The sequence below is a fragment of the Microcebus murinus genome, chromosome 5 (assembly GCF_040939455.1).
Source record: "Microcebus murinus isolate Inina chromosome 5, M.murinus_Inina_mat1.0, whole genome shotgun sequence".
NCBI classification, from domain to species: domain Eukaryota; kingdom Metazoa; phylum Chordata; class Mammalia; order Primates; family Cheirogaleidae; genus Microcebus; species Microcebus murinus.
Window position 1 is genome coordinate 56385319 of NC_134108.1, and position 23239 is coordinate 56408557.

General features: G+C 32.8%; 1 protein-coding gene across 4 annotated transcripts in view; it reads left to right on the forward strand.

Moving 5' to 3' along the window:
• ASCC3 (activating signal cointegrator 1 complex subunit 3) overlaps positions 1-23239 on the forward strand; it is a 318336-nt gene that overhangs the window by 40186 nt on the left and 254911 nt on the right. For 3 of the 4 annotated variants that reach the window (XM_076003099.1, XM_012738813.3, XM_076003097.1), the window contains exon 5: positions 22820-22940. In XM_076003099.1, the coding sequence (XP_075859214.1) occupies positions 22820-22940 (121 nt within the window). Of the gene's footprint in view, positions 1-10165; positions 11010-22819; positions 22941-23239 lie in introns of those variants that run through there. The other variant, XM_076003098.1, reaches the window with a different exon arrangement.

A 23239-nucleotide genomic window follows, 5' to 3' on the forward strand; every position in this document is an offset into this window, starting at 1 on the left:
TTTTTTAATTAAAGTGTAAAACTCCTTCAGTTTGCCTCTATGTTGATATTAATCCATTAGGCATATAATTTGGATATATTTTTCAGTGTTCTAATAATACTGATATGTAGAAGGCTTTTCATTATCTTGTCTTCAAAGATTTCACACTTTTAGTTGCTTTGCTGATTCAAGAATGAATAACTTAATCTCATAGAAAAAGCATTAAGATTATTTTGTCATGACTTGTGAATTCTGTTGTCTGTTCTGTTATATTGTCATGTGTTGATGTTAAACTTACAGTTAAGTAGTTTTCACAATCCATCATTTTTGTCTTTTATTTTTTCAAATTAGGGAATTTTACTTTCATCTGGCACTTATGTTTTTTAAATTATTTCTCAAAGATATCAGTGAGTCTGAGATCAAATCTGAAAATGGTTCCTGAACCTTGTGATATGATTCATTAGGTTAGAATATTCCTTACTACTGTCTCCTTTACCATAGGTAGCATGCAATATTTATGGTTTGTATTCTGTTCTTCCCTGTTTTAAGGTAATATTGGCTATTACAGAACATGCAAGCAAAGTTAGAATTGACTACTTCTCTTCCCTGAGGAAAGAACATTCCTTGGTTTTATTTCCTTTCCTCAGGCACTGATAAAAGGACTATTTTGTCTTATTTTTTGTGCACATAGACTTTTTAGAGACTTAACCTTCTAGACATACTATTATAGGTTTTTAAAATATATATGTATAAGTGTATTTTTTAAAATTTTAGATATAAGGTCACGCTAAATTGCCCAGGCTTGCCTCGAACTCTTGGGCTCAAGCAATCTTTTTGCCTCAGGCTCCTAAGTAGCTGGGACTATAGGCATGTGCCACTGCACCTGGCTTGTATTTGTTTTTTATCATGATTTTGCTACCATTTTTTCCTCCCATGTCTCTTATACTTTTTTAGTTTATGGCTACTAGTGTAGCCATAGTGTTTTATTAGATACCAATCAATTTTTTCCATTTTTTCCAGGATTGTGATGGAAATTTCAGTTTTAAATGTCACACATTTTTATACTTCAAAAAAAATATCGTAATTATAGAAAGTTTAGAATAATTTTAAACAAAATGCAGGACCTAAATCACCTGTAATCTCACCATTATCCAGCCATAACCATTGCAAATGTTTTGGAGTGTATATATTTTTAAAACTACAACTACTTTAAGAATTGGGTGATGCAGTATATATAATTTTGAACCTGTTTTTCTGTTACTTAACATTTTCATTTTCTTTTATGCATGTTTTTATGACAATATTATATTGTATAATAATTTTTAATGGTCGCAAAGTATTAGCTTTTTCATCAGATTCTAGTTTATTAAACTGTCTGCCATTGAAGATTTAAGTTATATATAACTTTTTGTTATTGTAAATAACATTGCAATAAAGACTTATGTTAAATATTTATTCATACTTTTTTTATGGAATGTATTCCTGTCAGTGAAAATTTTGCATCTAAAAGTACTCACTGGTTTTGAGTGGAATATTATTTGGATCACATGTATCTTTTATTTGTTTTTAATTTGTGAATATATCTGAATATGTCCATATTGTATATTCTAAACTGATATGGCCGTTTTCTCAGAAGATTCTTGTCACTTCTACATTGCCTACTATCTTAGGTTTTTCTATTTTTACTTTAAAAGGAATGAAATATTCATGAGGAAATCTCAAGACTCATTAGTTCTGCTTTTAGCTATATTTAACATTTAGGAAAAGTCAAGATAGTTGAAATATTTCACATAGTATAACAGGTCTCTTAAATTTTATAATCTGTATTAGGAAAATATAAGCCATATCTTTTCTATATCTTGGTTATATGGTTTCTTTTCTTATAAAAAAAAACCTGTTTTTCAAAATTTTTTGAAGAGAAAGCTATAGGGAGATAGGAAGATGAACATAATATTTGAATATGGAAGAAGGGTGGTCCAAGGATTGTAACTAGGATGTCAGTAGAAGGTACATGAAGATAGATCTCAGATCAGTCAAACCTTTTCAATTTTCAGGGTCTTATAAATATATTGAAGTCTTGTAATGAGTAATGAGATTTGTTATTGGAGATGTAGAAGTATATGCTGAATCATCACTTTGTTGGAATTGGTAGGTGGCTAGATTCTGATGACTTTTAAGATACCTATAAATTCTAAGAGTTTGGAGAGTCATACATCATTTTGTTATAGATATGAGTAAAATATATTATTAATATTTTGCTCTTAATTGGAATGGTTGTTCAAGGAGTAGGACATTTTGTCAGATTTCATACTTTTTTCCGTCTTTTGACACTGTTCATTATTTCATTCAGTCATTCATTCTCTACTATGTGCCAAATAACTCTTAAGTTTTGGGGTATAAAACATTATTTTACTTCCTTAAGTACCCTACTTTGGGAACTTCCACACACAGAGGAATGGGCAGGAAAATTGTACATGATATAATGAATGTTGTTAGGAGTAGTTTGGAGGAACACATGGATAAAAAGATTTAACATATTGAGAATTACCTGTAATGTATTGATATGAAGAAGAAATGAGATAAATGTATTTTATTAGTTAAATAAAGGATAAATTTGTTACTAGTATATGAGATGAATAAATACATTTTGGCTTATGTTTTAACTATGAGTTTGTAAATATAAATAAGTATGATAATTAGATTGAGAAATTACTATAAACATTTTAATTTAAATATTTAAGATTTATTAAAAATTTCAATAGATTTAGGGAGTACAAGTTGAATTCCATTACATATATACTGTGTTTCCCTGAAAATGAGACCTACCCATAAAATAAGCCCTAGCAGGATTTCTAAGCATTTGTGCAATATAAGCCCTACCCCGAAAATAAGACCTAGTGATGAGCGTGGGTATGCAGCATATCTGCACAACCCATGCATTTCATCGCAGAGCAGTAAAGAAGAGGAGCAGCCCTTCTCATCTGCCCCATGGTAATAGATACTATCCCATAGGTGACTGGAAAGGTGCAGGCAGCCACACCAACAAGGTCGGCTCCCCCTGACAGGTCCCAGCCATCCTGTGCGTGCTACAAGCTGAGGCTTTGAGAGGAAAATAACACATCCCCTGAAAATAAGCTCTAGGGTGTCTTCTTGAGGAAAAATAAATATAAGACCCTGTCTTATTTTTGGGGAAACACGGTATCTTGTATAGTGGTGAAGTCTGGCTTTTAGTGTGCCCATCACCTGAATAGTGTACATTGTACCCAATAGGTAATTTTTCATACAGTCTCCAGTGTCCATTATACTACTTTGTGTGTCCTTATGGTAGCCATAGCTTAGCTCAACCTTATAAGTGAGAATATGTGGCATTTATTTTTTTGTTCCTGAATTACTTCACTTGGAATAATGGCCTCCAGTTCTATCCAAGTTGCTGCAAAAGACATTTCATTCTTTCTCATGGCTGAGTAGTACTCCATGGTGTGTGTGGTTTTTATCCATATTTTATCCACTCGTTAGTGGATAGAATTTATCCACTCGTTAGTTGGTAGGCACTTAGATTGATTCCATACCTTTACAGTTGTGAATTATGCTGCAGTAAACATATGAGTACAGGTATCTTTTTAATATTATGGTTTATTTTCCTTTGGGTAGATACCTAATACTGGGATTGCAAGACTAAATGGTAGATCTACTTTTAGTTCTTTGAGAAATCTCTATACTGATCTCCAGAGAGGTTGTACTAATTTACATTCCCACCAACAGTATATAAGCATTCCCTTTTCACCATATCTGTGCCAACATCTGTTGGTTTTTGACTTTTTAATAATGGCCATTCTGACAGTGGTAAGGTGGTATCTCCTTGTGGTTTTAATTTTCATTTTCATGGTAATCAGTGATGTTGAGCATTTTTTCATATATTTTTGGCCATGTGTATGTCTTCTTTTGAAAAATGCCTGTTTATGTCACCTGCTCACATTTTAAGGGGGTTTGTTTTCATCTTGCTGAGTTGTTTTTTTTTAGATTCTGGATATTAGTTCTTTGTTGGGTATATAGTTTGCAAATATTTCCTCCCATTCTTTAGATTGTCTATTCTTTTGATTATTTCTTTTGCTGTGCAGAAGCTTTTTAATTTAATTAAGTCCCATTTGTTTATTTTTGTTTTTGTTGTATTTGCTTATGGGATCTTAGTTACAAATTCTTTGCCTAGATCAGTGTCCAGAAGAGTTTTTCTATGGCTTTCTTCCAGGATTTTTATCTATCTAAATACAGCTAGATAGATAAATTATGTGATGTAAACATATTCTATCTTGATCTCAGTAGAACATTTTATAGTAGATTTAAAATATCTTCTAGACCAATGCTGACTTTTTGTGACAATTGAAGTATTCTATATTTGCTGTCCAACACAGCAGTCACTAGCCACATGTGGCTTTGTTCACTTGAAATGTGGCTAATGTGTGATTAATTTTTACTTAATTTTAATTACTTATACATAGCTTCATGTGGCTAGCAGCTACAATATTAGGGCAGTATCTAAATCAGACAAGAGAGAGAGATGTCAGCATGCAGTTAGATGGAATTGGTAGTTAATTAAAAAAACCTTACCCTAAATATTGTTTCTTTGCCAGTTTGGGGGCAGGTCTTTTTTATTTTTTTATCCTGCGGTTTCTTACTTTGAAATTCTGTCTTCAGTACTTCAATCAGTAATCGACATAAAGATACAGTTATGAAACTTATAAAGGTCAGATTCAACATTGATAGTGATTACTGATATGATGGATGGCATAATCCAGATTTACAAAGCTTCCAAAAGACTGAAATGAGGAAACAGTGAAAATGAACTATAAAAGGGATCCATTTGGAGTTCTGGACTTAATTTTTTTTTTTTTTTTTCTGAGACAGCATCTGTCTCAGATCACAGTGGTGCTATCATAGCTCACTGCAGCCTTAAACTGCTGGGCTCAAGCAATCCTCCTGCCTCAGCCTCCTGAGTAGGACTATAGGCATGTGCCACCACACCCCACTAATTTATTAAAATTTTATTTTGTAAAGATAGGATCTTGCTATGTTGTATAGGTTGGTCATGAACTGCTGGTCTCAAGCAATCCTTCCCCCTCAGCCTCCTAAAGTGCTGGGATTACAGGCATGAACCACCATGCCCAGACTTAAATTTTATTGTATAAAGTACAGAACATGGGAGACTTGGCCTAACAGGAATTCAGGTGGGAAAAAATTAAAGCCAAAGGTTTTTACTTGGCTGCACATTTCAGTTTGAGCGAACAGTGTGATGTTGTTACTATCTTATGCTGTGTTCAGATTAGTTGAGCATCTAGTCTAAAACTGGAACTAATCTCTGTGATATGCTCTGACCAAATTATAGTTGAAATATTATGTTCAATTTTGGATGCCATTTGTTAAGCAACTAAGTAAAAGGAACGTTTCTAAAGGAACCTGGATGAAGGATCATCGTAAACTAAGTTATGTGACCAATAGTAAAGGGTTGATGCAGTTTTACCTGGGAAAGAAAGGACTTGAGTAAAGTGTACCTAGTATATTACTTGGCATTATCTTCAAATATGTGAAGGATTGTCTTATATAAACGCTGTTAAAATCATTCTTTGTAATCCTAGAGGGCACTGCCAGTGTGATAGGTGAAAGCTCTAGTGAGACTGATTGGTAGGTTCAGTATAAGGAAGGAATTTTTGACAAATTTTTATAGCATTCATTAACAGTGGCATGAGTCGCTTTATGAATTTCTGTTGGTGGAAGTATGCTGAATATTCATCAGCCAGGAAAAATTGTCAGTAACAACAGTAACTACTGCGCACTTATTGTCAGTCTCTGCTAATGTCTTTTAACAGATGAGAAAGCTCCGAGATCAAGAAGGTTGCCAATAGTCATGTAACTGGGAATTGACACAATTGATAATCATACGTAGTCTCTCTGACTTCAAGTCCTTGTTCTCAATTGTCATGTTACTTTGCCCATTAACAACAGCAATTATTCCTTTGGGAGCTATGTTTAGATGTCCTCTAAGCTTCCTCCCAAACTGAGATTAGATGAATTCATTGTAGCTTTTTTGAGAAGATGTGTGTAAATGGTGACTAAGGAAGATTGATTTGTTTCTAGTATATAACAAATGGAAGTGGAGACATACTGGTAGTAGGCAGGAAATTTAAGTAGGAAGCTGTGATCTCACTGATGATTGAAGTTTTAGTTGGAACAATGATTTCAAAACTATTGCTGCCTTTTATAGCATACTGTGAAATATTGTATTTAATTTTACCATGAAACCAAGAATAATTTTGCCAGCAGAAAGTGGAGATATATGTATGTAATATGCATGCACATATTACAATCAAGCATACCTCCTTGATTATATCAGATGTTTTCTGTTAACATTTGTTATATGTTCATTAATTTCCTTACAAGTGATAGTTGATTATTGGGTACTTTTGTAGTATTTTCTTTGAATTATTATTTTATAATGATTAGTTTTAAATGATAAATGCATCAGTATCATGTATATTTAGCAAAGTTCACTGAATATTTTTTCAGATTAAAACAGTGTGAAAAGATATATATGTAAATTACTTAATACCTGGGACATAAGTTGTATAAAAGTGTTACTTATTGTTATCATTATCATCATGATACAAATTATTTTATCTACTTTTCTTCCCTATTTAATTATGATTCATTTATTTTAACAATATTAAACACCTAAAGTTAATTGCTTATTATTTGCAAGGTGCTATGTCAGATACATTTACATACATTATTTAGTACACATCACAACGCTATGAAGAATATATACCCTTTACAGTTTAGAAAACAGAAACTCAGAGACGATGTCTAAGGTCGTAAAGCTTAGGCAGTACACTCATGATTTGAGCCCTGATTGATTGTTCTGTTGTGCTAAACTGCTGTTACACTAGCATTCATAAATTTGGTAAATTATTAAACTAAGTTTACCAACAAAGGGTAATGTGAGCTAATGAAACTAGGTTGCTAACTTAGAAAGCAAGCATAAAAAGGAAGTTTCAAAAATATAAGCAGTGATGGTATTAGTGGGTTATAATCTATATTTCTTTACATTCTATATAGCAGCAACATTTTTCAGAAATACCATTTAATAACATTTTTAGAAAAAATACTATATTAAATATAGATATCAACTATACGATATTCATAGATGAGAAAACTGTTACTATGTGAAAAAACTTTTATAATAGAATGATACTTTAAAGCATTGGTCTCCAAAATATTTTGATCATACCTTCTATCCAATTTTGATAATTCATCCTCAAGATAAATATAGTTATTTAATTTAAATTATGTATATGTTATACCTTAAAGTAATAAAACATACTCAGAAATGGAGAACTTAAAAGGACATTTTAAAATACTAACTTTATTAATGGTATTAACCTCCTTTCTAATTAGGGTAGTGCGATTGAATATACTTCAGTATTTTTGAATCTTGGTTTAACACTTTGTGATGTTTTGAAGTTCTGGTTCTATGATCAGTTCAATTCAGTACTTCATCTTTAGAACAATGGGAAGCCAATGGAGACTTTGGCAAGAGATGGAGGGAGGTAGCATACAGTGATCAGATCTGAATTTTATAAAATTCACTCTGGTTGTAATGTGGAGAATGGTTTCGAGAATGTTTTGGATAGATGTGGAGAAGCCATTTAGGAAGCTTTTTGAATGGTTTAGGTGACAAATGTTTGGGAGCTTAAAATAGAAAAGCAGAAAGACTTGAAATCTGTTTAGTAGTTGAAATCAAGAGGACTTGGTAATGGATTAGATTATAGGGGTGAGGTGTGTTTAGTGGGGTAAGCAGATGTTAAAAGATACCTTTTAGGCTTTTAACTTGTGTAACTGCAAGGATGACAATACAATTCATGGCGGTGGAAAACATGGATATGGAAAAGGGCAGAGTGGGTGGAAAACCATGGACAGTTTTAGACATGTAGAATTTTGAGAGACCTTGAGACCTCCAAGTGGAGATGATAACTGGGAAATTGATACATGGAGCTCATAGTTGAGTTCTAGGAAAGATGTGTAAATTTAAGAGTATTCAGTATATGCTTGCTAATGGAAGCTAAGGGCTTGGATGTGAGCACTCCATATGTGGACTGAGGGTAGCCTTCAGGAACTCTGGCATGTAGTAGTCAAGAAATTGAGCATGAGCCTAAAGAGGAGACAGTAAGGAAGCAGCCAGAGTGGAAAGGTATATTTGATGTGCCAAGGATATAAAAAAAAAAAAAAAATGGCTAAGGAGTATTTAATGTGGAATGATGCATTGAGGCAGATCCAGGAAGATGATGCCAGAAAAATATTATCTTTATCAAATCTATGAATGAGTATCCTCCAAACAGAATAATAGTAATGGATAATAATAGATCTGCTACTGAAAAAATTACATATATATATCTTATTTTTACTTTGTTTTCCATGTTCTATGCTTTTAAGATATCAAAGTTTTAAAACAATGTTAATCTGGAAAAGGGCTGGTTCCAGAAATTCTGTGTAAATAACACATAGTATAGGTAGAGAGCTAGAGACTGGGAATTTATTTATGGGTGATTTATGTTTATTGACTTATTGCCCCTTTTTATATTTATAGAGAAGTGGTTAAGCAGTCTATGATGTTACTTTGAATAAAGGTGCAAAGAATTCATATGAAACAATACTTTAGATTTATTTATTAGAATATAGTCAGTCTGTTGGATATTTCTAAAGTATGATCAGTTATCCCTGTTCTTGTGGTTATTAATACCTGTTTGCCTTAGTTTTGTCTGGAAAATTATGTAATATGTCTGTTTTAATACTTTGTATAAAATCTTTTCAGGTATTTTGAAGGCAAACATCATGTCCAACTGTAGTCGTTCATACCTCTCCAAATTAAATATCACAAGTTACTTTAGTTCTTTTCATATAATATATCCTGTAAATGGGCCCTTCACCATCCTGGTTACTTTGTTTAGGATGTACTTTAATTTTTCATTGTAATCTTCTTAAAAAGTGTAGATTAAGATTGAACTCAACACTCTAAATATGGTGCAACCAATGTAGTATCCTTTGGAATGTTCAATGATATGTTTGCAATACCACATTACTTATTGACACATTAAATTTTTCATAGCCTTCATTGTAATTTTATTCATATTGAGCCTGCAGTAAACTAACCGTCTTTCCTTTGAAGCTTTCCTGGAATTTATTTGTGCCACTAGGTTTCTCCATCATGAGTTTTTTAAACCTAATTGTGAGGTTTTATATTTACCTGTAATACTACCTCTTAGGTTTGTCCGGTTTATATCAGAATATTTAGAAAATTTTAAAATCTTGATTCTATTATGTACCATATTAACACTGTCAATACACCTTTGATTTAATATATCTTCTAGTTTATATATCATTGGCCAAACTGTTGAACAGGACACAGAACCTTGAACAATCCTTAAATAACAAGGATTTAGTGGCTGATCTCAATATTGAGATTAATCCCATAATCTACCTAATTATATTGTTATTCAAAAGGATGCCTTGCTTACACCAAGACAGTCTTTCTACTGTGTCATCGGCTATTTTCCAGAATGCTCATTGATTATTTGTTGTGGAAAATGATTGGCCTCTCTTTTGAAAAAGGTCTTTTTGGAACTCTAGATAGACTTATTTTTGACTCTTAATGAATTCATTAGTATTCACTAGATGGAAACAGAATGGAACTGACAAACCTTTTGTAAATATTGAAATTTTATTTGCTTTAAAGCCTGTTTTAGTGATTACTTAATTATTTCTTCAAGATTTTTAAGTAGTCTGAGAAGCAGAGTTCAAACAGCGCAATAACGTGACTAGAACTGTGTTGTGCCTGGGAATGTTTTGCTTCTAAATCTTTGAGTAATCTGTAATCCAAGTAAGTTTGTTGTATTTATCTAGTGTTTTCACAAACCCTGTTTATCCCTTCATTTTATCTCTGTAGTTTATCTCTGGCCAATTTGAGAACAGATTTATAGTTAATATTTAGACCCAATATCTATCTTGTTATCAATTTTCATAGGATTTATAGTGTAATTCCCATGGTATATTATTTAAAAGGTCATACATTATTTTTTACTTTGCTTTTGTGGTGATGTAATATCTGTGATCCATTTGATGCTGTGTTAGGAATATAGCATCCAGCATAGCATTGTTCCTATTGGAATAATAATGATCTAATTCACTGTATAATGGAAAGTGTGGTTACCTTTTTTGAGAGATTCAAAAATTGCATTCATCTGTTAAATGTGTTGCATTGTCAAGAAACAAGGAAGTAATGCTGTTTTAATTTGTACATGGTCTGAAATAATTTTATTGGCATCTCAGGAACTTAGTCTATTGGTTAATTTTTTGACTATTTTCATTCTTTAATGAAGAACTAATCTTAGTTAATAATTTAATGACAAAGATTTTATAACAATAAGAACTATAAGAACCTTTGTCTATTGAAAAATACCTTAACAGCTAATAACAGACAATAATGGCTTTAACAATATCTGCCAGGAAACAGATGTTACCGATCTATACCTATGTGTCTTCCTTAAATCTCATATCCTTAGTTTACAGCCAGGATAGTGAAACTTGCCTTTTTATTGTTTGAGAGCTGCATTCTTTCATTTTTAATTTTTTAACGTCTTTAGTAAATATCTGTTTCTATACCCACAGCTAACTACTTCTTCCCTCTCTCTCTTTTTTTAATTTGGTAGCTGCAGGAACTTGTGTCAGTACATAGAGCAGTGATCCAGACAGCTGTACCTTTACAAACAGCCATTCTGAATGCCAAATTAGTTTGTAGTGCAAATCTTGAACGAGAACTGCACCTGCTCAGAATGTGGATGAAAATGGCAAATATTATGGAAAACATAATTTTGAGATTTCCTTAACACTAATGGCAGGTGATTTCTGAATTCTGCTGGATCTTGGGGTTATGGATATCTTATTCAGAACAAATCAGCCTTCTTGTCTCTTGTGATAGGATTTAGGTATGTTATTTTTAAGTAATGATGTGCTTTTTGTGCTGTAATCCTATGCTTGAGATGTTGCATTAGAAGTTATCTTCCAGATACACTAGTGGTTTCCTAGAATTATGTTTTGGGTCAAAAATTGCTAACTAGAATCTAACTAGAATTTATCATGTATGAATATTGCATTTTGGATTAAGTAACTGAGTAGCTAAGACTATAAGTGAGGTTATCTCTGCTATGATAAGTTATTGTGGAAGAATGGTTTCATTTTAAGAATTAACAAATTGTTTGAGAGTTGACAGGATTTAAAGGACAGTTTATACCCTATGTAGAAAGCTTTTTTTTTACTACAATTTGAGTATGGGCAGAAAGTAACTATGTAAGTATGTATTGCAGTTTTCTTTTTTGAATTTGTAGCTTCTTAATTAATAAACCACCCTTAAGCTTAAGCACATGGTTTGTGTCTTCTGACTAAGACACTCGTTTAATCTTTTTTTTTTTTTTTTTTAAGAGACACAGTCTTGCTCTGTCACCCAGGCACCATCATAGTTCACTGTAGCCTCAAACTCCTGGACTCAAGCAATACTCCTGCCTCAGCCTCCTGAGTAGCTGGAATAACAGGCATGAGCCACCACACCCCCTAGCTAATTAAAAAAAATTTTTTTTTAGAGACAGGCTTTTCCTGTGTTGCCTAGGCTGGTCTCTAAGGTCTGGCCTTAAACAATCCTCCTGCGTTAGCCTTCAGAGTAGCTGGGATTACAGGTGTGAGCCACCAAGCCTGGCTTTATATTTAATCTTTATCTTTCAACCCTTAAGTAATTTTCTTTGTTACTTTTACTATTTTGGTTCATAAGGGTTTTTTTAAAAATAACTTCAGTGATACATAATTCACATACAATGCACCCATTTAAAGTATATAAGTCATTGTTTTTAGTATAGGAAGTACTTTACATAAGTACATTCATTGCCACGTTCCATAAAGAAATCTTAGACCTTTTGCTACCATCCTTCATGCCTCTTCCTCCTGGTCCCTCTACCCTTATCTATTTTCTGTTTTTAGAGATTTCCCTATTTTGGAAATTTTGTATAAATGAAATCATATAATATGGTCTTTTCTGCCTGTTTTCTTTCATTTGGCCAAATGTTTTCAGAGTTCATTCATGTTGCACACTGCTTGACGCATTTCATGGCTGAATAATATTCCACTGTATGGATATGCCACATTTTCTTTATCCATTCATATTTGACGAACATATGGGTTGTTTCTACTTTTTGGCAATTGTGAATAGGCAAATTTGTGTACATGGTTTTGCATGCATATTTCAATTCTCTTGGGTATATGACTAGGAGTGGAATTGGTGGGTCATATAGTAATTCTGCATCTAACTTATTGAGGAACCAGCAAACTTTTCCATGGTGGCTGTACAATTTTGTATTTCCACAACGTATGAGCCTCCATTTTCTCCACATCCTCACCGACACTTGCTATCTTCCATTTTTTTTTATAGCCTTTCTAGTGAGTGTTAAGTAATATCTTCACTGTGGTTTTGATTTGCATTTCCCTGATGACTAATGATGCTGAGTATCATCATACTTATTGGCCATTTGTATATATTCTGTGAAGAAATTCAGATCTATTGCTCATTTTTAAATTGCATTTTCTTATTGAGTTGTAAGAGTTATTTGTACATTCTGCATACAAATCCCTCATCAGATGTATGATTTGCAAATATTCTCTACCATTCTGTGGGTTGTTTTTTCATTTTCTTGGTGATGTCCTTGAAAGTACAAAAGTTTCTTAGTTAGGTAAAGTCCAAATTATGTATGTTTTCTTTTGTTGCTCATGCTTTCAATGTTATATGTAAGAATCCTTTACCATATGCGCAGCCATGAAGATTTACTCGTATATTTTATAGTTTTATCTCTTACTTTTAAGTCATTGTTTCATTTTTGAGCTCATTTTTGTGTATTACTTGAGAGATAGGTCCAGCTTAATTTTTCATATGTGACTAGCCAGTTGTCCCAGCATCATTAATTAAAAAGACTCTTCCTCCTGTTGAATGGTCTTGCCATTCAAAGAAAAGACCATTGAATGGTCTTTTCAAAAGTCAGTTGACCATAGACACATGGGTTTATGTATGGACTCTCAATTCTACTCCATTGATCTAGATATGTATCCTTGTGGCAGTACCATACTCTTTTGATTACTGTTGCTTTGTAGTAAGTCTAAAAATAGGAAGTGTGAGTCCTAATCTTTGTTCTTCTTTTTCAAGATTATTTTGACATTCTGGGGTCTTGCAATCAGCATGTTAATTTCTACTAAGAAGTACCCTGAGCTTCTGATAGAGATTTCACTGAATCTGTTGATCAAATTGTGGTTTATTATGGTCTTTACAATAATAAATTTTCTGATTTATGAACATGGATTGTTCTTCCATTTAAGTCATCTTTAATTTCTTTCAGCAATGTTTATAGTTTTCAGTGTATAAAAGTCTTGTACTTTCTTTGTTAAGTTAACTCCTCAGTAATTCTTTTTGATGCTATTATAAATGGAATTTTTTCTTAATTTCATTTTCAGATTGTTCATTGCTAATAGAAATACAATTGATTTTTGTGTATTGATCTTGTAACCTACAACCTTTCTGAGCTTGTTTATTACTTCTAATTTCTCTTTCAATCTAGATGCTTTATATTTCTTTTTCTTGACTCATTGCCCTGGCTAGAAGCTACAATAATATGTTGAATAGAAATGGTGAGTGCAGATTTACTTGCCTTGTTTCTATCTTAGTGGGTTAAGTATCTAGTCTTTCACCATTATGAAATGATGCTACATATTAATATGTTAGGTGCGGGTTTTTCATAGAGGCCCTTTATCAGGTTGAGGCAGCTCCCTTCAAGTCCCAGTTTGTTGACTGTTTTTATCATGAAAGGGTGTTGGATTCTTTCTGCATCTGACAAGCTGATCATGTGATTTGCTTTTTATTCTATTGATATGAGACAGTACATCAATTGATTTTCTTATGTTGAACCAACCTTGTATTTCTGACAATCCTACTTTATCATGCTGTATAATTCCTTTTATATATTGCTGGGTTCACTTTGCTGCTAGTATTTCATTGAGTATTTGTGTGTCTGTATTTCTAAGGGATATTGGTCTGTAGTTTTCTTGTAATGTGTTTGCCTGGTTTTGGGGTTAGACAAACTGGCTTCACAAAATGAATTGGGAAGTGTCCTCTTCTATTTTTTGAAAGTGTAAAAAATTAATTTTAACCTTTTAAAACATTTAGTAGAATTCAAACTATGAAGCCATCTGGACCTGGACTTTTCTTTTTAGATAGTTTTTGATTAATAATTTAATTTTTCATTTGTTGTATGTCTATTCAGATGATCCAGTACTTCTTGAGTCAGTTTTGGTAGTTTGTAGATTTTAAGGAATTTTTGCATCTCATCTAATCTATCCAATTTATTGGTACACAGTTGTTTGTTGCATTCCTTCATAATTTTTATTTCTTTAAGGTGGAGTAATGTCTCCACTTTCTTCACATGATTCTAGTGATTTGAGTCTTTTCTCTCTTTTTGTTAATTTTGGTAAAAGTTTGTTAATTTTGGTGATCTTTTCAAAGAACCTCCTCTTTTTGTTTCCTTGATTTTCTTTATATTTTTTTAAAATTGTTTATTTCATTTATTTCTGCTCTACGCTTTATTATTTCCGCCCTTCTGTTTGCTTTAGGTTTATTTTGTTCTTCTTTTTCTAATGTATTAAGGTTGAAAGTTATTGATTTGAGATCTTTTTTCTTTAGATATTTTATAGCTATATATTTCCTTTTTATCATTGTTTTAGCTGTATTTTCATAAATTTAGTATGTTTTATTTTTAATTACATTTATCTCAAAGTGTTTTCTGATTTCCCTTTTGATTAATTGTTTGACCAGTTGATTATTTTTGTTTGTTTAATTACCACATATTTGTGCATTGCCTAGTTTCTTGGTTAATGATTTCTAGTTTCATTCCATTGTGGTTGGAGAATGTACTTTGTATTATTTCTATTCTTTAAATTTATTGAAATTTCTTTTATGGCTTACCATGATCTGTCCTAGAAAATGTTTCATGTATACTTGAGAAGAATGTCTGTTCTGCTTTTGTTTGGTGGAATGTTATATATATGACTTTAGGTTTAGCTGATTATAGTGTTGCTCAATCTTCTGTTTATTTATTGATGTTCTGCTTAGTTTTATTTCCATTATTGAAAGTACAATATTGAAGCCTTCAACTATTATTGTTGAATTATTTATTTATCCATCATTTCTTTATTGTCAGTTTTTAATTCATATATTTTTGGTGCTTTGTTCATATATATATATGTGTATATATAAATACACAAACACACACATATATATACATCCTGTGTAATATATAAAGTATTTTGTGGATTTGAATTATCATCTGGAGTCACTTGTTTTCAGCCTGAAATCTTCTTTGAATATTTCTTTTAAGGTGGGCCTACTACCAACAAATTCTTAGTTTTTGTGTATCTGTGAATGTCTTTATTTTGCCTTCACTTTTGAAGGATAGCTTTGCCGGATGTTTTGACAAGTTTGATTTGGTTTAACAGGTTTTTGATTTTCCTTTTTTGTTTCTTTTTTTTTTTAGCTCTTTGAATATGTTATGCTACCATCATGTCTGGCCTTCATTGTTGCTGCTGGGAAGACAGCAGTTTTTTGTCATCCCCCTTTTTTTTTTATTGAAACAGAGTCTCGCTTTGTTGCCCAGGCTAGAGTGAGTGCCGTGGCATCAGCCTAGCTCACAGCAACCTCAAACTCCTGGGCTCAAGCAATCCTCCTGTGTCAGCCTCCTGAGTAGCTGGGACTACAGGCTTGCGCCACCATGCTCGGCTAATTTTTTTTAATATATATATTAGTTGGTCAATTAATTTCTTCCTATTTTTATAGTAGAGACAGGGTCTCGCTCAGGCTGTTTTTGAACTCCTGGGCTCAAGCAATCCTCCTGTGTCAGCCTCCCGAGTAGCTGGGACTACAGACATGCGCCACCATGCTCGGCTAATTTATATATATATATATATATATATATATATATATATATATATATATATATTAGTTGGCCAAGTAATTTCTTTCTATTTTTATAGTAGAGACGGGGTCTCGCTCAGGCTGGTTTTGAACTCCTGACCTTGAGCAATTCACCCGCCTCAGCCTCCCAGAGTGCTAGGATTACAGGCGTGAGCCACTGCGCCCAGCTTGTCGTCCCCTTTTAAGTGCAGAATTATTTTTTCCTTGCTGTTTTAATTATTTTTTCTTTGTCTATAACTTTTTTGTCATAGCATTTTTACTATGAGTATATGTTTCTGGATCTCTTTGTGTTTAGTGTTCTTGGAGTTCATTAAGAATCCTGGATGTGTGGGTTAGTGTTTTTCAATAAATTTGAGAAGTTTTAAGTTTTTATTTTTTCAAATGTTTTTCTTTTCTTTGGTTGTTCTGAGTATGCGTATTTGGTGCACTTAATGATGTTTCACATTTTTCTGTGTCTCTGTTCATTTTTTTTATTTGCTTTATCTTTTTTTTCTTTGAGTGTCATAATCTCTACCTTTCAGTTTGCCAATTTCTCTTTTCTGTTAGCTCAAATCTAGTGTTGAGCCCTTCTAATGTATTTTTTATTTCAGTTGTTATACTTTTGAACTGCAGAATTTCCATTTTGTTCTTTTTAAAAATTCTATCTTTTATTTCTCCCTATTTGATTTGAACTTGTCTTTACTACTTTATCATGGTTTAATTTTTTAATCATAGTTTCCTTTAGTTCTTTGAACATATTTGTGCCTACTTGGAAGTCTTTTTCTATTTTACATCTGATCACTCTCATAAGTAATTTCTATTGATTGCTGTTTCACCCCCACCCTCACCAACCCCGGTATGTGGATCATACTTTCCAGTTTCTTTGCAAGTCTCATTATTTTTTGTTAGTAAATGGACATTTTAGATAATATATTATGGCTACTCTGGGTTTTTGTCCCCTGCCCTTTATGGGGTTAGTTGTTGGTACTTGCTTGTTTATGTGTTTAGTGACTGGCTGGGTTATTTTAGTAAAGACAGTTCTATCCCTTCTCATTCCATAATGTTAAGTTTTTGGTGTTATTCCTCATGAAGCACCATTAATTAGGTATGTCCACGTTACCTTAGGAGGAGCGTAGTTTTCATAGGGCTCTTTTTTGTTTTCACACTTTCCTTTCTTTCATACCACCTTTTAAACTCTGCTACTTGCAAGCTTCTATTGCTCTATTGTTTGTAATATTTCCACGGTGCATAAATTGCTGTACAAACTAATGCAATTAGTTTGTGGCCCCTTTGAAAGAGCAATTTTGAAGGTCAGTGTTGGTATTTATTCTGATCCCAACAGGGCTCCTCCCAGTTGTCTCTTTACTCAATTATCTCCTGTAGCCTAATCCTTAAATCTGTGAATCTTTTCTTAATTGTGGTTCACTACAACCTTAGAAGTTTTTGAGAGAGCCCTTAGACTTTGACTTCATGTCTTCTTACCAAGGAGGTCAGTTCCTTTGGGAATATTGGGAGCTATATCTGTGTTTGTTTTTTTTTTTTTTTCCTCTGTTCTTTTTTTTTTATTTCAGGAAATTATGGGGGTATAAACATTTTGTTAGATGTTATGACTTTGCCACATCCTAACCATGATTGGAGACATGCCCTTCCCCCACTACAATGCTCACCATGAGTTGTGAGTTTACCCATCCCAAACTCCCCTGCCCCCTAAGAATATTACTACTGTGTGAGCACCATCATGTTGATTAGTCATTGCCAATTTGATGGGGAGTACCTGTGGTGTCTATTCTTCCATTCTTGTGTTACCTCACTTCAGAAGAGATGAGGTCTTATTGCCCAGCCTGGAGTGTAGTGGCTATTCACTGGCACAGTCATAGTGTACTACAGCCTCGAACTCCTAGGCTCAAAGAATTCTCCTGCCTTAGCCTCCTGACTATAGGTATTGACTTGGCATCTTGGAACTGTTTTATGGCCTATTTCTACCTCTTAGGCAGATTCTTTGAGGCATAGCTGTGAAGCTGAGGGTGGGGGCAATGGCAAGCCTCTCTCTAAATAATATCCCTACTCAAGAAGCTGATTATGTGATAGAGAGGGTAGACAGTAGCCTAAGGTCTCCTAGATTTGTTTTATTTAATGTGGAATGACTGCCTTTTGATGAGCCCAGGTTAAGGGTAATTGGGGCACCTGTATTTTGCATGGTGTTTGACCCAAAGATAGAGCCTCCATCCCATGAGTGGGGGCTGGGTAGAAGAAGGGAGCCCCACTTCATGACTACACTTGCTGGAAACTTAGCCTCAGGAACAGATAGATGGGGACAGATTGAGAAATGCTAATGTCCAGCTCCTTATAGGGAGAAAGCCCTTTGGGAGCTAGAGGTGAGTGAACTCTGTGTTCTTGGCTGCAACAGTCTGGGTTGGCATTTTTGCCTTGCTGATCTGGGAAGGGAAAGGGAGGGAGTTGTTTTGATTCTGATACCACAGACTTTTGCTTTTCTTGTTAAGTGTTTATAGATTTTTTTGAATAGATACTTCTTCATTTGCTATATGCCTCTAGGACCATTTCCAGAGGCTTCAAATGGTTGTTTTATTATAGCTTTCCTCAGTTTCATTAGGGAACAGTTTACAGGGCTCCTCACAGTTTCATGCTAGAAGTTGATCTCTCAAAATTATTTTAAAATGTGAAACTTGAACTAAGTTTTTAGATATGGCCCAGGGCTAAATGATTTGAAAAAGGGTAAAATATGCCACAAATATTCAGTTAGTTCAATTTGTTTTTACAATTTGAGCTGTAGGGCAACTCAGAAGACCAGGAGATCATTTTATATTAGAACACAAAGAACATCTTCATTCTATTTTATAGATAAATAGTATTTCATAGGTCAAAGGGCATGTACTTTTGTAATTTGGGAGATATTGCCAAATTGCCCCCTTTCAGGGGGCATGCCAGTTTATGCTTTCTCAATCAGTGTTTGAGATTGTCTGTTTCCTCTTAACCATGCTAACAAAGAGTATTATTCAACTATTGGATTTTTGATAATCTGAAAGGTTAACAAAAATAAATATAATTTTAATTTTTTATAAAAAGTAAGGCTGAGCATCTTTAAGTGTGTTTTGATATATCTTCTAAGAACTATTTGTAATTTTATTCTATAAACTGTCCTTTGTATATTTTTAAATTTCTCTACTTTTATGATATTTTTGAAAGAAGAACAATCAATTGACTTGTAGTATGATTTGATATTAAGTGAACTAGAGTAAAGAATAAATCCTTATCAGAAGATTTTGAACTTGAATTTCATTGAGTGATTGATGTATCATTAACAGAATTGGTGATGAGAAGGGAAAGCTAATTTGAGGAATGTGGTGATTACTTTAGTTATGAGTATTTTTTTCATGTTTGATCTTATTAGAGCTATAATCTACCAATTTAGTGATGACATTTGTAAAAATTAATATATATTATATGAAATCCATAGTATCTCCTTTTTTTTTTTTTTTTTTTTTTGAGATGGAGTGGAACTCTTGTCTCACAGGCTAGAGTATAGTTCAATGACTATAGCTCATTGCAACCTCCAACTTCTGGGCTCAAGTGATCTTCCTGCCTCAGCCACCTGAGTAGCTGGAACTTCAGGTGCGCACCACTGTGCCGAGCTAAATTTTTCTTATTTTCATAGAGATATGGTCTTGCTATGTTGTTCAGGCTGGTCTTGAACTCCTGGCCTCAAGTGATCTCCACCACCTCAGCTTCCAAAGTACGGGGATTATGGGCATGTGTCACCATGCCTGCCCAAGATTATCTTATTTTAAAGTGAAATTCGTTAATAAGGGCAGGACTGTATGAGACTAAATATGGAAAAATTTGAGTGGACAAATGGTCTTGTGATTCATTTCCATTTGGTCGTAGTTTATGTGATTTTCAGTTCAATTCTGGAAATATTTACTGTGTCAGACAGTGTTTTTAGGTGACTTTGGTACAGGAGAGGTAAATAGGCAAAAGTCCTCTTACAGAGCTTAAATTCTGATATGTCGTTGGGAAAGGCACCGGAGGAGAAAGGCAGAAAGGAAAAGAAAAAGTGTATGTCAGATGGTACAAGTATAGGGAGAGAAAGTGGGATGTGCATTTTAGATAGATTGATTAGAAAAGGGCATTCTGGTAAGGTGACGTTTTCTCTGAAGGAATTAAGGGAACAATCTATGTAAATATCTGTTAGCAGGGTATTTTAGTTATAGGGAACATCAGGTGCAAAGGTGGGTGTATACTTAAGGAATAGTAAAAAGGACAGAATGGCTGAAGCAATGAGCATGAAGGGGAACATTGTAGGAAATGAGATCATAGAGAAATGAGTACATATGGGGATGCTATGTCATATTTAAGGACTTTGGCTTTAACTCAGATCAGAAGTCATTGTGGGGTTTTGAACTGAGGAAGGACATGTTTTAAAAGAATCACCTGGCTGTTGGTATAATGAAGTTGGTATAGCTATATAATAATAGCTAACAAATACTGACTTCTTATGGCTAGGTACTCTTATAAGCACTTTACTTTAAATGACTCATTCTGAGAAAGGCTGCTGGGTTTTATTTCCTTGGATACCATTCACACTGGAGTCTGTGTGCTCATTGTTCCCCGGATTTGTGTAGTACACAGACTTTGTGGCTTCTGTTGGGTGGCCCTGTACCTGAGAATGGATACATTACTTGTTAGGGAAAAAATAGAATGAAAGACTTTATCTTGAGCTGTGGAAAAAACTCGGGAAATTAGGAACAAGAAAGGCTGAGAAAGGAAAAACAATTGTAATCAGAGAGATAGAGTGTCAAAAACTGTGGATAGTTTTATGATTAATACTCAGAGGAAAATCACTGGATCTGGCAAGACCATTGGTGATCTTGTATTCATGTAAGACATGATGGTAAAGAAAATCTTATTTTTGGTATTAAGGCATTAGGAAGCTGAGATTTTCTATGTAACATTCAAAAGATAAATTAATATAAAATGCAGGATATCTTACATAAAAGAAGGGTTCTTAATGTCTGTCATAAAAATGTTGATTATGATCTATATAGACATTTTTAAAGTGATATTCATGAATATTTGGTACTAAGATAAGTGCTTAATACTATCAATACAAACTTAAAGTTTCATATATATATATGCAGAACTTCTCAAGGCTTTGTTCTTTTTAAAAAATACATTATTATTTTTGGTGCATGTCTAATATGCTAGATATTTTTCTACATGAATATAATTTAATTTTTATTAATTGCTAATTCCTAGACATTTATGATGATTGCTATCAATTTATAAATCTTTTAAGAAATATTTGGGTGAGGAAAAGGTGGTGTCATGAGTTATATATTTACTTTCATATTTTTTAAATATGTTTCTGTTGTCTTGCTGCTTTATTGCTTCCTCTGCCATTTCCCTTTTCAAAAATTTCTTAACTTTAGTTGATATCTTTTATTATTATTAATTTGGCATCTTTTTATCACAGTATATTTCATGGTCATTTTTCAGTGTCACAATTTTCTGGAAAATACTGAAGAGTACTAGCATAGTATAGTGGAAGATTCTTTAGGTTTGGATTCAGATAGATGTCATTTCAAAATTCAACTCTACTATTAACTATGTAACTTTGGGAAATTTGTATAAGTTTTCTAAAGATTTATTTTCTTCAGTCAAAAAATGATAATAGTATTTTAATTTTTAAAGATTATTAGGAGGATTTGTTAGGTAGGATTAGCAAAGTGTTTATTATAGTACCTGGCATATAATAAGTGTTCAATAAATATACTGGCTAGTATATTTAGAATTGATATGACAGATTCCTTCTTAATATTAATAATTCATTTTGTTTATTTTAACTATCCTTTTGTGAGCATAACTTCAATAAAATGAACAGAAAAAAAGAAAATATTTATTAAATATTTAATGTTTACATTAAATCTGTATACATATACAGAATAAATTTCTATTTTATGATTTTGTGTGAATTCTCTGAGAATAGTTAGAATTTGGTGAATATAACATTTGTCTATGCAAAATTAGAGTATAACATTTCTGGTCAGGAAAAAAAATATATATTACCAGGTCATACTTGAGGAAATCTAAAGGCTTTCTACAAGAGTTACATCATGAAGTTATATAATTGAAAGTCTCTGAATCTTAACACTGGTTCTCTAACTCTGAAATTAACTTAATCTTTGGCAATGACTCTGCATAGGAAAGTGGGAAATTTTTATAGTTATGTAAAGCACTTGCAGCACTATGTTTTAGATTTCAGATTTATTAAACATTTAAAATAATATAAAAATTTGACATGTAGTTGTGATTCCTTAAAACATTCTAATGGTTCTTTAACTCTAAAATGACAGCTCTTATGTATTAAGTTGTAAGGAAGATAGTAGTCTGGCCTCTGTTTGAGTATGTTGAAAAACAGATAAAATAAATTTTAGAATTTCATTTGTTTATACCAAGAAAAACCAAGTGTAAGTATTTATTATCTGTGATTGAGTTATATTCAAATCATAATTATTTTAAAACATTAATGTTCTTTAATTATATAATTGCATATAACCTTTATAAAGCCCCTTAACAATGTGAAGAATTATTCTTTCATGTAAGTTACTATTTTTCTTAAATTTTGGGGTTACTTCTGTATTAATTTGGCTTTACACCTCTGCTGAATGAAATGTTAATAACTTGAAAAAGTTAAATTTTGAGGTAACAGGTATTTTATTTGTTTACTTTTCTTCTTTTCATAAGCTATTCGAACTGCTGGGACCTGAAGGACTTGAACTTATTGAGAAGCTCCTCCAGAACAGAATTACAATTGTGGATAGATTTCTTAATTCCTCAAATGATCATAAATTTCAGGCTCTTCAAGGTAAGAAAGTGTCTAGTGGTAATTGTAATTTAAAGGAAATTTTCATTGGTTACCAAACATTTTTAATATAATTACACTTTTTATATCCTTTGATGTATTTATATAGTTTACTGATACCAAGTCTGTTAAGTAGATTGTAGATATTACAGATTATGAAAAAAATACAAGTCAACCTAAATAAGAGGGCACTGTTTGGGTATGGCATTTTGAAATTTTTTTTTAAAAAAGAAAATACATGAAATACCTACTATGGGCCAAGTCGTAGTGTAATTTCTCTCCAACTTTTTATTTTGAAGCTT